The sequence below is a fragment of the Zeus faber genome, assembly GCF_960531495.2.
Source record: "Zeus faber genome assembly, chromosome: 10".
NCBI classification, from domain to species: Eukaryota; Metazoa; Chordata; class Actinopteri; order Zeiformes; family Zeidae; genus Zeus; species Zeus faber.
The window spans coordinates 12,126,147-12,141,716 of NC_137199.1; the positions used below are offsets into that span (position 1 = coordinate 12,126,147).

A 15,570-nucleotide genomic window follows, 5' to 3' on the forward strand; every position below is an offset into this window, starting at 1 on the left:
TGAATAATCATAGCCCTGAAGCAGTTGTATGGCTGTCTCCATTGAAGTTGTGTTCTCTTCCTCAGCTTCCACCCATTGAAACCCCCCCACCCCGTTTTTTTTTTATTTCTAAGGAAATATGAATAAATAAAAATCAGTAAATAAATGACAAAGTAATATTTTTGTATCTGTCCATCGTTGTCTGTGTTGGTTATTCTGAGGGATCTGACACCAGACTGAACTGGGTAAACACAGGTGGTGGCAGTGTGCCTTCAACTGCCTTTGATCCAGACCTACCAAGGTTTATGACAGTATGCATACTATGACATATGTGTGCAACAAAAAGCTATAAGAACCCTGAGTGTTTTCAGTTTGAAATCTTATCTTTCTTCTAATATTCATTTTAAATTATTGGCGTGCTGCCTTTATAAATAAAAAATCCTATAATCCATGTTGATATCCAATAAAAAATGTAAATTCCTTGTCTAACGAGTCCATGTCGAGTTATTTGTTTCAATAAAATCAAACAGTATGAAGGCAGTATAAGCCATAATATGTTTAAGCTTCTACAGAGTAGTGCACGCGTTTTAGTGTTTGCTTTTGCCTTGGCGATTTACATTATTATCTTTAAATCCATTTATTCTTTATCTCTTCCTTGACTTGCACAATTTCTTCTGGGAGTGGTATGCATTCACTTGAGAGCAGAGCCACAAAACGGGAGCAATTCTTCCAGTGTGCTCTTGGAGAATCAAACGACTTTTGTGGAGTGACTGGTCAAGAGTCGGACCTCTCATAAGCACGGCGGGTCCGCGGAGAAGGGTCCCATAGCCCTGTCAGCCAATGGGGTTTGAGCACAACTTCCGGGATCTGTGAGCCAATGAGGTTCGAGCATGGCTTCCGGGTTAGTGAGTCAGCTGACCGTAACTCGCACCTCACTGGATGCTTCTGCGGGGCAGTGGGTTTAGTAGTGGAAGTACATGTTGTAGCTTCTATCGCTGCACCGTCTGTGCATGCATGAAACCAACAAATAGATCCAACGTTAGTCGAGCATTGGGGGATATATTTAAGCACAGCAGTTATTTTCAAAGGTAATTATTGAATCATAGTTCCCATTTTCTACTGATGGAGGATGTGCATTGGTATATATCCAAAGTGCAAGCCCCCCTCCGTAGTTTCACAATTTGCTGTACTAAAATAACTTTGAATTAAAGTGAAAATGAAATTGTCTTTGTTTTTTTGTTTTTCTTTTTTTGTGAGACTGAGGCCTGTCGTTTATTCGTGACCTAAGTTATCCCTAATGGGTTGCTCATGATTAGTCGACCATTCTTCAGTGTTCTGTCATGTTGCTCAATTTAGCAATCAAATTAAAATAATTATTTTGTCATGAGTGCTGTGAGGATCAACATGTAATAATTTCACTTGCCCACCAGAGGTAGCTATAAAACCTACACCGGGCTATCTAATCTTATTCTAAGTTTTGTTTGAAATGCTTGCTAAAGCCATTATGGAATTACTGTTAATGATACCACCATTATTCAATCATTTTGAAGATTATAAATCTAAAGTGTCAAATTTTTCCATCAGTTTGGTGAAACAAAACAACACCTAGAGGTCTGTGAAAAACAATCCAAATAATTTTAGCAAATTGTGGAATCCACTGGATACTCTTTTCTCTCTGTAGACATGAGAATTTGCAAGTGGCACCGAGGCTGCAGGACAGACATTCCCTCCCTTTACGTCATTCCCACTGCCCTGGCTGCCGTGTACCAATAATCAGGAAGGATGATGTGTGCAGGCATTTGCAATCCTGCGTTGGGGCAGCACCTCTGCCTGTGGGAGCGCCCAGTCACCATCTCATGTTGGGATCGAGACAACAAAAGGAAATAGGAGAACTGCCTGAAGAACATGATGAAGAACGTCAGGAGTTGATGGGGAATTTCTGTCGGAAGTCAGAGACACCCTTGACATTCCTGTGTGTGCAAGCGTTAAAAGGCCTTAAAATAAAATTGTTGGGAAACATTAGCCTAGGTACTGTGTTGTGAATGTTTTCTCTTTGGACCCTCCAATCATCGCCTGCAGCTACAATGGAATTTGTAGTTTTCTTACTCTGATAGGTTTTACATAACTGGGTGACAATTATCAATGTAATTGAAGTTTGTGGAGCTTCAGAGCTCATACATATCCCCTGCAGTTTGTAATGCACTTGTACATATTCATTTATTGATGACATGAATACATGGGTATTTGTTTTAGCGTATTATTAATTATTTCAATAATTGATATTGATGTCTTTTAATATTTATAATATATATTACAATATATATAGTCTTAATCTCTGTTTTTTATTTAGCTAAAAGTATCAATTACGACAAAGGCAGGGCGGAGGGACATGGTTGAAGTCTCGTGAGAACCGGGACGTTTCAGATGTCTTGTTGTTCGAGTTTGATCAATATTTATCTAAATTTGGAGCAGAAATTACTGAAAAATTGTCATAATTTCATTAGTTACAGGAGTGGGCCACTTTGTGACGCCGTCATCCGAAGTTATACAGTATAAATCCAAACTTCGTCTCTCTGAAGTCATTCCCATTTAGCCACTTGCGAGTACGACATTGAGACAGACAGCTTGAGTCGGGTCTGTGTATAAAGGAAACTCTTGAAAACTTTAACTTTGCTGCATTTTACAGAAGATGTGACAAGAATAGCTAACCATACAGAGCAGAGAAACCAGGGCTTCATCCGGGTGTATGCAGCTGGAGTAGGCGCACCCCCATCGGGGCCATGTGTCCTACACAAATGGACCTCTACTATTGTGAAAATGTTTATTTTTTCAATTTTTACTTTTAGGAGAATTTCTTTGAAATTGCTTGGACTAATGAACTGCTATTGTCAACTTAAAAATATATTTTTATTTCATCTGAATAATTTTTGGGGGGGAGAATTATTTGAGAATTGCTTGGAGTAGTTCAAGATGAATAATTTGAGAGCAATAATTCAAGACAAGTTATCCTTATTATTATCATCGCCATTTGATTGCCTTCTATTAATGTAAAGCACAACTGACTGGTAAAGTTGTATTGTAACAGCAATGATGTTTGATATTTTAATTTGTTTATTTCGTGTGAGTTTGTGTGTGTATGTGTGTGTGTGTGCGTGTGCATGTCTGGTGGAGCAAGAAACAAAAAAGCTGTCTTTTTTAACCCTTTCCTGCCTTTATAGATTATAAATTTGAATACATTCACTTAAATTTGATTATACGCAACTTCAAAAATGTCTTGATCATGTTAATCTCGACCCCTAGTCAACTGATGCATTCAAATGCAGATCACTTCGGGGATGGGCCCCGCAGCCAGCATTGCCAACATCTCCAAAATGGTCTGGTCTGGAGTCTAGAGCAGTTCTTTATAGTAATACTTCATTTGTCTTTTGTTTTGGTTTTGTTTTTACATGCCAAAACATTTTAGAGTGATATTGAAAAATAAACAGCTTGAAAAGTAAAAAAAAAGATAGAATCATCATTCTATTGGTCTCACAGGTGGTTATGCACTTAACACACATGCACACACTCCTTCTTCCAGGGGCAGCCAGTAGTGCAATATATATATATATCTTGACTAGACACACCTGCCCACACTGTAACACCACCACCAAAGGCTCGTCTGGTGACAACAGTGGCTGATGCATAGCGCCCTCCTTGACGTCTCCAACATCGTTGGCGGCCATCATTTCTGCTCAACGTGAATCGACTTTCATCAGAGAAAAGCACTGAGGCCCACTGGTCCCTCGTCCAGCGTAAATGCTCCCTGGCCCATGCAAGACAATAATGCCTGTGCCTGGTGGTGTGGTCAGGTAATAAGGTTCTAATTGAACCGGGAAATGTATTGGTCGATTCATGGATCAAACGCCTGTTGTGAATATTGCCGTTCAGCTCCTTGTTAGAGAACAGCAAGTTGCTCAAAAAGTACTGAAACATTGAACAGTTGGACATGTGCATTCAGAAGTTTAGAGAAGGTCAAATTAAGTTCACCTGTAAAGGTTATAGTGCATTTTATCTTCATCCTGAAATTTCACCCGAAAGCCGAAATATCACTAACTTTTTGTGAGTAGCATATATAGATATATATATTTGTTAAAATGTATTTTCTTTATATATATATATATATATATATATATATATATATGTATGTTCTTTTTTTCTTTTTTTTTATATATTTTCTTTATATATATAGATGAATATAATAATAAAATCCTGTTTACCATCCTATCCAAATGGTTGACCTCAGAAAGGTTGTAGTTTATAATCAATAGGTAACTATTTAAGGATGAGGTGTATTTATACACCGAATATTGAATCTTGAATCTATTTATGGTATTGTATTCAGTGGAGATTTCAGTTGTTCATTGTCAGTTTATTTGAAAAAAAAAAAAAATATTAAAACGAATCAAATAATAACAAAAACTAATAACTAAATGATAATAAATAAATAAATAAATACATAAATAAATATAGATTTTTTTGGATTATTTATTTATCTATTTATTTATTTATTTATTTATTATTATGTTAATAACTATATGATAATAAATAAATAAATAAATATAGATTTTTAAAAAATTATTATTTATTTATTATTATCATGTTAATAACTAAATTATAATAAATAAATAAATAAAGACATATAGATTTTTTTTAAATTATTATTTATTTATTTTTCATTATTATGTTAATAACTAAATGATAATAAATAAATAAATAAATAAATATAGATTTATTTTTTTTAAATTATTATTTATTTGTTTATTATTATTATTATATTTAAAAAAAAGTTGTTTATTTATCACGCGTAAGTCATTTTTTCCCTACAGTTCGCGTCGAACGCACGCGCGCGCGGTCATTGTGACCGGCGGGCTCGAGAACGTGACGTCACCCCTCGCTGGGCGCACGTGACCGTCCCGCACGCGCTCCCCGTCCGCGCGCGCACTCTCTCTCGCTCCCTCGCTCCGTGTGGAGGAATGTGCGGAAAGTTCCTCGGAACTCTGCGCTTTGTTCGTTTCAAGACATTCGACGGGGGGGAAAAACGTTCTCGAAACGTTCGGATCGAGCCGTTCGGTAAGCAGCCCATTCGACACACGTAGTCCCCCGTCGAGTTGCCGCGGTCGGTAGGCGGCGAAGCCAAAAAACCAGAGGAAAAAACAACCCGACTTGTGATTTGGGAGAGTTTGGAAAATGGAGGCGGTGTGGGGGTCGAGAGAGGCGCTGTCCAGGGCTGATCACACCCCGGTTCAGCACCACGGCTAACACTCCGCCAACTAATACTTAAAAGCTGCGATAAAAGCTGCGTCCGCATTAAAGACGTGGACATTTAGAGTCCGCGTCGTCTTCCGACGGTTTGCAGCCCGGGACCGACGCGTTTGGTGGCGCGGCGTGCGCTTCCGGAAAGTGAAGTTTTTCACCAAACCCAACTTTGCAGCGAGAATGTTGCCAGGCCAACTTTACGACCTCCGAACTACAATGACAGCTTTTCGTTTTTTGACTCTTAAAACATTCGGACTCTACGTCAAAGCTTCGACGCGGATCTTTTTTTATTCTTCATTTTTTTAATGTTAACTTTTAAAAGTAACCGAAAACAATTTGGGTTTTAGAAGCCCGAGCCGAAAACGACACCTTTTGACTCCACGGCCTCACGCCATCTGTGATCTGCGACGATAGTTTAAAAAGTAGAAAAGTTGCTCAGGAAATATTCGTTTTGTCTTCATCACATTTCTTTCCATCGACGTCATGCACCTATGTATATAGTTGTATTTTGAGATTGTTATCAATGAAAACAAACTGGTCATGTAAAGTACGGCTTGGTTTATCTCGATTTTTCTTATGCAACCCGAGCAATCTTTCCAACGTAATTCCCATTGTTACCGAGGAATGTCAGTCGACTTTAGTGCTCGGGCGCTGTCGACCAACTTGTGGTGCTGTTTCAAAATGGCTGTGCTGTGTGCGGTCGTGGCCCAGGAGGGGGCTGGGAGTACACGTTGCCGGGCCCGTGTCACTCCCCGCGCCGCGTTAGAAACTTAACTTAACTCCAAGGGAATGTCAACAAATAATCTCGCGATCGATATGCTGCTTTGGCTGCTCGCTAGGAATGAGCCACGAGCTGCAGATTAACATATGGGCAAAGGTAGCTGTGGTCTAAACACTTGTTTGTTAAAACTTTTTTTTTCCCCTCCTCCCAAGATTCAAGTTGATTTACTTTCTCATGCGAGTGTGGTGCAGTGAAATGATAAAGGGCAAACGGAGGCTGTGCTCAACAAGTATGAACATTTTAAAAGGAGAAAATATATATTAAAAAAAAAAAAAAAAAAAGATCAGAAAAACACAAAAAATAAAATTTGAAAATAATTCACCAAGAACAGTATCCGCAGATATGTCTGTTCAGTGTCCAAAGGGGAATACTATGTACAGTGTGCAATGAGGGGATAAATACTGGTATGGTTGGTGTTTGTCATGTAAATTATGAAATCCATTTTGTCTTCGCTCAATGCTGGGTGGCATTTATACTTTGCCTACAAGTAAACAGTATACCGTAACAAAAAAAAGGATTTAGATCGACCTGCTATATACCCGGATATTAGAACTAAAGATTATTGAGTGGATGGCTTCATTCCATCACGTCACATGTCACCAAACTAATTGGATTGATCATCATCATAAACGTGCAAGAAGATCTAACCCTTATCTGTTTTATATGCCAACTCTTTTACATTCTCTGTCTATTTACTCATGGTTGTATTGACTGAAATGTGTGTACACATCTTAATCAAGCATTTAGAGCATGCTTCTGTGTCGGGTCCCACACACATCTGAGAATACAGTAAAAGCATGGTACTGAGCTGAATTAAAAAGTCTGACCCGTAATGGCATTAACTCTTCTTTTCCTGTAGCTGTGTAGGTAAACTTGGAGCTGTGGTGGCTCGCCACTGCTGACACGGTCGAGAAGAATTGCTCTGGTCCAAATGGCCGCCCAAACCATGTTCTCCGTGGGAATGTTCCCCATGGGTGTGCAAATGATGGAGGATGCTCCGAGCATGAGCGAGCTCCCCAGGAACAATCTCCCGGTACCTCAGCTGGTGATGTTGGCCAACGTAGCCACGGTGGGCTCTGTGGATGGTGCTGCCACTGAAAGTGTGGCAGATGACAAGGAGATGGTGGAGCTAACGACTGTTGGCTGTAGCTACTCCGACAGTGAGGACAGTGAGGAGAGCGTAAGGTACAGAGCCCCAAATGTTATCAATGTGTATCAGCTGTACCATACAGAAATGTCCTGTCATTTGATATATAGGATGTGGATGTTATTAATATTAGAATATGATGTTGCTAATATTAATATGTTTTAAATCGACATATTTGTATATGCATATATTTTTCTCTTATGAAAAGAGAAACATGTATGCTTATTGATAATAAATTACCAGGCAGTGTCCATCTTAATTAGCTGTTTTTCCCGCAATTCATTAGCTTACTCAAAACAGAGTAGAATATAACTCCTACTACTACAGGATAGTGCTAGTCATTATTTTAAGTGTATTATTAACTATTGTTTTATATATCCAACCATGATAAACAAATACACAGAAAAACTAGTGATACAAGTAAATATACACTGCCGATAAATGTGATAGTCAAATTTAAAATCGATTTTCAAACTTGCAATATATTGTGACCATTTCATACAAAACATATACAAAAAAATTAAAACCACTTAATGAGAGATATTTATGAGATGTTATATGATGTTTATGAGAGATAAACAGATAAAGACGGATAACTCCAGATAAACTGGAGTTCATGCATAAAGGAAAAATAAAATGAGCTACTTAACCAAGGCTAATGGCTAAATTGTTTTATTTTTCAACAGGTACAGCTATGACTCCCACAACAACATGGAGGTCTGCATTGTAGAATATGTGAACTCTCCAGGTGTCCCCTCAGCAGCCACAGGAAATGACAGACTGGATGAGGAGGAGGAGGAGGGAGACGACAATGCTGAAGATCTATCCAAACCGTTGGAGCCGGGCCCACCTGTCAGCCCTCAGACTCCCCAACCGGACACCAAACGCAAAACAACCCACGCCACGGTGGTGGAGAACGCCAAGAAGAAAAAGCCCTTCCACTGCAAACCCTGCAACTTCCAGGCTCAGAACGAGGAGCAGTTTGTGGAGCACCTTGGCACACATGGCGTCAACAAGATGGCCGTAGTGAACCGCGTGGAGGCGAGGAGCAAGATCAAGTCAGGGGAGATGGGAGGCTGTGGTACACAGGCGACCGAGGGTGGAGGAGACGCCGAAAATGGAGGAGATGCGGGGGCGACTACAGATAGCAAGGGGGTGATTCGCTGTGAGAGGTGTGGCTACAACACCAACCGCACCGACCATTACATCGCCCACCTCAAACACCACAGCAAGGAGGGAGAGGACCACAGGTAGGTCGCGTCCATCCACTCACCATTTTGTTTTGGCATTTTAGTTCAGGATAGAGGCAAAACAGTAGGGCTGGGTAATATGAAAAATTTTATGAGTACAAAAATCAGGGTGAGTTTTACACATCAGGAATTCCAAATGAAATCACCCAACTGCAGTTCTTGTCCTGGAAGATTTCAATGTCCCAGACAAATGGAAGCAATTCCAGTCAAATATTATCTGTGTTTATTGAGCTTAAAAACAATTGATAGGTAGGCCATATAAATAATTAAATCATAAAGGCCTGTAGATTTATAATATTTGTTACTGAATATTGAAAATAAAATAAGGTCCGTCAGTTAAACTATTTCAAAAATAAATAAATATAAGGAATATTATGACTTAAATCAAATAATTTCCATTTGTGAACAATTAGTAACAAGTACAGCTGCTTAAATACAATTTTGAGTAAAATATTTTTTTTGTAATAAATAAATATGGCAAGTAGGTCTTAATAAATTAAGTTTGTAGTGTTGTCCGTCTTCGTCGGGACATCTCGTCTACATATTTTACGCAATCGATTATTTACTGTTTGCGTTGCATCGGAACTTAAATATCCCAAAAAACGCCAAACCATGCATGTTGTCTTCCTCTTGTCAACGATACATCGTCTTTCTGCTTCTATGAGTTTTGGAGGCTGCCGCTGTCTCTCCGCTCCGTGTGTACTGTGTTTACAAGCGCAGGCTGTCCACGAGTGAGGGGGCGGGGCTTATTTCTATATCGACAAACGTGATTGGTTAGAGGGGATAGGTCAGCTTTAGGTCATCCAAACTGATTGCCATTCCGTTGCGACTTGCCGAAAGCGGAAATTAAAAGAACTGTGGATTTTTTTTATCGAAATGATTATTATGGAGACATTGAGGAAATAAAATGGCGATAATTTCATTGTTTTATCACCCAGCACTAATTAAAATTGTGCTTAGAAGGAATTATCGAATTATTGTCACCGGTCATTATGAACGGAGAGATTTAAACATGTCGGACTTCAATAGATTTTCCCGGTCAAAAACCGTCAATTACCGGATAACGGAAACTCCAACATTTATTATATGGTGATATTAAGGATAATTTCATGCTAAAACGCTCTCGTACTGATCATGTAAAAACCATGGGCCCTATTCAATGAGAACCATGTTCATTATTTATAATAAGAGCTCCGACAGGGTCAGTATTGCAAGCTTACAGTATTCTGTGCTTTTTGTTTGGTCCTGCAGGGTGTTAAAGTGCACGCTGTGTCCGTACACAACGGTAAGCCAGTATCACTGGAGAAAACACCTGAGGAATCACTTCCCCAGCAAGCTGCACACCTGCAGCCAGTGCTCCTATTATTCTGATCGCAAGAGTAACTACATCCAGCACATTCGCACACACACAGGTAACCACCGCAGGGGTGAGACACCGATTGCGGATGTTGTTAATTTCAGTCCCACTTTGTATAAAATTTCTATTCAAACTATTTAAATGTCCTATGTTTTTATGTTTTCTCACTAGGTGTGCGGCCCTTCCGTTGTGATTACTGTGAATACTCCAGTTCACAGAAGACCCACCTGACCAGGCACATGAGGACACACTCCGGTTAGTAGGCTGTGGCGGTTAGCGTGACTGTCGAATGGATTAATTCACTATGACTAATAGAACTAACTTTTTAAATAAGGTATTAGAAACTCTGGGTTGATGGTTGGTTTGTAGCAGGGTTGGGGAAACCTCTGGCCTGCGGGTATGTAATGCCCCCTCTAGTTAACATCACTCATCCCGCCGAGTGTTTCCTCTGACATGGTGTTGTTTTTTTTTTTGTAGGTAGTCGGTTGTATCTTATTTAACAACAATTTGAAAACAAAAGGCTAAAACTTCGACTTTGGGGGTGAAACACCACACCTTGTATTTCTCACATATATATTAACTCACTCGCGCTTGCTTGGTGCCCATCACTGTTGGCGGGGTGAGCAGGAGATCCACTTCTCCATCACCCTCTTGCCCCCTCCCACCTGTCAACAATATTGTGATATTTGGGCAAGACTGCATCACAATATAAAATTTTGGATATCGCCCAAGCCTAATGGCCGCTGTCGTAGATGTAATTATTAATCCGGCCCCTAACAGGAAAAAGGTTCCCCACCCCTGGTTTATAGGATTTAATGGTATAGTGTGTGTGTGTGTGTGTGTGTGTGTGTGTGTGTGTGTGTGTGTGTGTGTGTGTGTGTGTGTGTGTGTGTGTGTGTGTGTGTGTGTGCAACCAATGCCTTTAGAATGTTACAAGACGGGTCGTGGTAGACAATAGTAATAGTGTGTTGGCCTGAAAAGACAACTAATGATGCTCACTTACACAATCAACTTTGTGTCCTCTGTTGCATTCGCTGGAGCAGTCGATGTGGGATAAGTATGGTAATGTGTCTTGCTGTAGCTTTCCACACTGTCATGTGTTGTGTTTTCGGTGACCAATGGTCTTGTGAGGTTTTGTGTTTCCATTTTAATCCTTCCTGCATGTGTTATTCCTGCATATGGATATACCGTTTCCTCTGTATCAGCTACTTCCCACATAACAATGGAAAATTCAATTTGATAATTTTTCATCTTTTAGTGATCATGACCTAATGAAATGAAAATGCCTTTGGGTCACAATTCACAAATTAGAAGATGTGACAGATAATTGCAAACCATGAGAGGTCTGAGAATATGGGGGGAATTTTTATTGACAAACATGACCACATAGGTGATTATTTACATCAATTGGATTTCTCAAAGGGATTTTGAGTAAACAACCAGATATCCTTGAACTTTTTACTATAATGGGAATTTCCTCTCAATATCCTAATAAAAAAATTATACCGAATTGCCCAGCCCTAATCCATATCACCTCCCCTCAACAGGTGAAAGGCCTTTCAAATGTGAAAGCTGCAACTACCTGGCAGCCAATCAGCACGAGGTGACACGGCACGCGAGGCAGGTCCACAATGGGCCCAAGCCTCTAGCGTGCCCCTACTGCCAATACAAGACGGCAGACCGCAGCAACTTCAAAAAGCATGTAGAGCTCCACCTCAACCCTCGTCAGTTCCTCTGCCCTCTCTGCAAGTACGCCGCCTCCAAGAAGTGCAACCTCCAGTACCACATCAAGTCCAGGCACTCGGGGTGCGACATCGCCATCGACGTGTCCAAGGTCAAGCTCCGCGTCAAGAAAGCCGACCAGGAGACCGGCGGCGAGGGAAACGCAGGCCATTCCAGCGTCGATGAGGACGACGGGGACGCCGAAGAGGAAATTGAGTCGATTGATAAGCAGTTAAGCCCAATTAATCTGTCCATCGTGAAGAGCGGCAGTCCAGGCTCTGCCCAGGCCCTGGTGGAAGAGACGGTCGACAAGGTCCAGAGGAAATGCGAGGCCACGGCAGACAAAGACAAACCTCAGGAGGGGAACGCCAAAGTGGAGAGGAAGGTAATGACAAGGCAGAAGAAGGTGGCTAAAATTGGTGCGAAGGCCAAAGAGAAGACGGTCGTCAAAGACGCTGCGTTGGAGACGGCGGCGCCTGCGAAGAGCAAGGACTTCAAAGTGAAGAGGCGTTCTAAGAAGCAGAATGCAGAGACAGTAAGTGTCCAGGACCAGGTAGAAACGACAGAATCGTCAGGGAAAGCCAAACGGGAGAACTCTGAAAAAGATGCGATGGGAGTGGATGTGGCAAGGTCAAAGGCGGAGAAGGAGAAACCTGAGAAGGAAAAGAAGGAAGATGAGGCAAAGGTAGCCAAGGAAAAGGAAGAACAGTTAAAGAACGAGGGCGGCAAAAAGGAAAACAAGAGACTTAAGTCGAGGAAGAGCGGAGCAAGGAAACCGGATAAACCGAGTGAACGTGTTGAAGAGGCTCCATGCAAAGACGACCTGAAGAAAACAGAAAACAACAAGCTGCGTAAGACAAAGGCTGTGAAAAGAAAGTTTGTGGAGGCCTTGGACTTGTCAACAAAGCCTCCCTCGGCCGAGGCTGGGACGGGGCCCACAAAATCCAAAAGGTTAAAAGCAAAGGCTTCTGACAAGCCACCATCAAAACCCAGCAGCCCCGAGGTCATCTGCAATGCCGAGGGGTCTCCGGCCCCCCAGAAGGACCACCAGGCGGAGGAGAAGACTGCACCTGGTCCAGTGAAGCAGAAGAAGACCAGGAGGACCGGCAAGAAAGCACCGGCGCATCAATGCTCTGTGGCTCCCATTGAGGACAAGCAGGATTCAGTCGGCGTCGACGCGTCAAGCCCTCTTCAACACAGTTCGTCTGCAGAGCCCCCGAATGCACCCGGCCAAGAAACACAGCAACCAACTGAGGCTGTCGCTGCGCATAACCCCACAGAAACGCAACCCGAGCAGCAGGATGCCGCTCCAGAGGAAACATCTGAGCCCGTACCGGAGCTGACCTCCGACATTGCCAAGGAGCCTGCGGCAGCTTCCTCAACCAGCTCAGGCGAGGAGACGCCTTCTCCCGCCGAAGACTTCCCACCGCCGATGTTTAGGCGGCCGACCAAACCGGCGCGTCCCTCTCTGGAGCTCCCTGGCCAGCGTGGAAAACCCGCCGACGCCGAGGAGGACGAGGGCATCCACAGCAGCCACGAGGGAGGGAGCGACATCAGCGACAGCGCCTCAGAGGGCAGCGACGACTCGGGGCTGAATGGCGCCGGCGCCGGGTCGGGGAAGATGCCCAATGACCCCGAGACCCCGACCGAGGAGATTCCCACACCAACGGAGCTCAAGAGTCACACCTGCATCTTCTGCGACCGCACCTTCCCCTTGGAAGTGGCGTATCGGCGCCACCTGAATCGCCACTTGGTCAATGTGTACTACATGGACAACACGGCAAAAAGCGGAAAATGAACTCCGCTGTCTTCTTTGTGGGCCCTGTGATGTTCACAGGAACGCAAAATAGACATCAGTGTGAGGACCCTTCACTTGTCTTGTGATGGTTCTCACACATGGATTGTGCCATCGTTTGCGGTATGCGTTTCCTAATTCACCGGAAATTGAATATAAGTTTAGCTCATGCTGATGTTTATCTGTGTGGTGTTCTTTTCAAAGTCATTGCTGCGTGTGGGCCTCTTTAGATTATCGTCACATGAAGTTTTGAATGACCCAAGAATATTCTGAATTTGTATTGTTTGTACTTGGAGACATGTAAATCTTACTATAAAGGAAGGAATCTCTATGTCCTACAAATATCCCGACAACCATTCACCTGATGTACTTCACACTCGGGTGTATCGCTGGGGACCCAAGGACGTGCGGTGATGCATTGGGTTCAATTGGGACACGCACCGCGTATAAAATGAATCTTTCAATAAACAGTGAGCAAGCGGGGGGCGGGGCCTCCCGTGCGAAAACAGAGAGCCGGTGGGGGCGGCGCTTCCCGTGAAAGCAATCGGCCCGTTCCGAAACAGGCATGTTTGATGTTAAAATGAAAGGTTATTTTCCTAATTTGACATCCTTATAACACCCTACTCGAGAGCTAGAAAACCCACCACCTTTTTCTGTGTACAACAACAAGATGTGATGTCTAGAGGTGGTGGTTTGGAGGGGTCACAGTGTCACTGCCACGTTGGAGGAGAGACTCGTCGCCTCTCGATATGTCAACATTTTATCTGTTTAATAGTTTGTAAATTAGAGTGACCAGAGTTTGATTCGCTGTGGACAAAGTTAGAACGATCAATATGAACTTAACAGTCAGAGACAAGACTTTCCAAAAGGTGTTCTTTAAGGTTCCTAGTTTCCAAGTGAATCTGTTTTTATTTTCTTTTTTTTTTACCCCGAGTTTTGCTGGTGTCTGATACAAACAACCAAAATGTATAATCTAATTGTAATAGTACATCGTTTTTAATATTTGACATGATTTTTTGATACGTTCACAAATTAGTTGGAGGGGTTTTGAGGTTTAGAACTTCACAAGGCTGATGTTTGTTTGACCTATAACCATTTTCTCCCCTGTACATTTGGTATCTTAGTGAGTAAGTACACCTTACCTGATCACTTAAACGTTTGATTATTCTAGTCTAATGTTGATTTCCCCCTAAAATGGTTGAGGCAAAAGAACGTCTTTTCAGCGTCTCATTTGCAGCAGCACAGCAGAGAAAAAGGTTCAGCTTTTGAGTTAGTCGGGTAACTTTTGTTGCGTAACTACAATGACTTGCCATACACAATACCCTGATCGGAGACTATTTTGTATGCCTTAAGAAATCCAAAGATCATTTTTTACAAAAAGCATAGCATCTTCTATTTTCTTTCCAGTGCCTTTGACAATCTTCTGCAAAGCATTTCTTTGTGTGCGTGGTTACGTCATACTGTAGATATTTTCCGTGGTGGTATGAGAGCTGTGATGTAATAGATGCTGTTGAGTTGTGTACTTCCATTCCTTTGTGTGCGGAAAAGTCTTCACTGTTGGAAACGACTCGCTCTCTCCTACCCATGGCGACATGCTCGGAACATGCCATAAAGAATTGTTTGTCTACAAAACAGGCTCAAAGGGTCAGCCTATTTGTAACATACAAAGCTTGCTTTCTTAGTGCTTTGGGTTGTAACAGAGCAAATAAAAAAAGAAAACCAGAGATGAGCTGGAGTTTTTTTTAGATTAAACTGTGCAATACTGCCCTTTAGTTATGCCAAAGTTCAAGACAATATAAGTTGATTTAGGCTTTTAGTATGTGTTGTGTATATCCACACATGTAGAAAGCTAGATTTGTTAAGATAGAACATAAAATACACATTGTACTGCTCCGGTTTTTGTGATTTAAGGTCTTGTGTAAATAGTTTTAAATTAGTGTGTCGGGCTACTTACACTTGAATATCAGCAATAAAATGAGGTAATGAGGTGTGCCAGAAGACACATTTTTACACTTATTATAGGCCTATTTGTAATTAAATCCTCCAAAGAAACCATCTCTCTTACCGTGCAGGTGAAGCGTAGAATTGCTGATGTTCAGTGTGATTATACTTAAAACATTCACTGTAACCATTTTTTAAAATAGAAACTCTGTTGAAAAGCTGTCAACGTAATCACAAATAGCATTAATTCGTAATGGATTCTCTTTAAAAAATTAAGTAACGTTGAACCGTAACTTTTAATTA

At 41.7% G+C, this 15,570-nt stretch overlaps 1 protein-coding gene across 1 annotated transcript; it reads left to right on the top strand.

The window, feature by feature from the left end:
• The first annotated feature begins 4,973 nt into the window (after positions 1 to 4,973).
• rest (RE1-silencing transcription factor) lies at positions 4,974 to 15,050 on the top strand. Its single transcript, XM_080008628.1, has 6 exons — positions 4,974 to 5,088; positions 6,915 to 7,240; positions 7,889 to 8,452; positions 9,704 to 9,864; positions 9,981 to 10,064; positions 11,357 to 15,050. Exons 2-6 carry the CDS (start codon positions 6,987 to 6,989, stop codon positions 13,327 to 13,329), a joined length of 3,036 nt encoding a protein of 1,011 aa, XP_079864754.1. The 5' UTR covers positions 4,974 to 5,088; positions 6,915 to 6,986; the 3' UTR covers positions 13,330 to 15,050.
• The last annotated feature ends 520 nt before the right edge of the window (positions 15,051 to 15,570 follow it).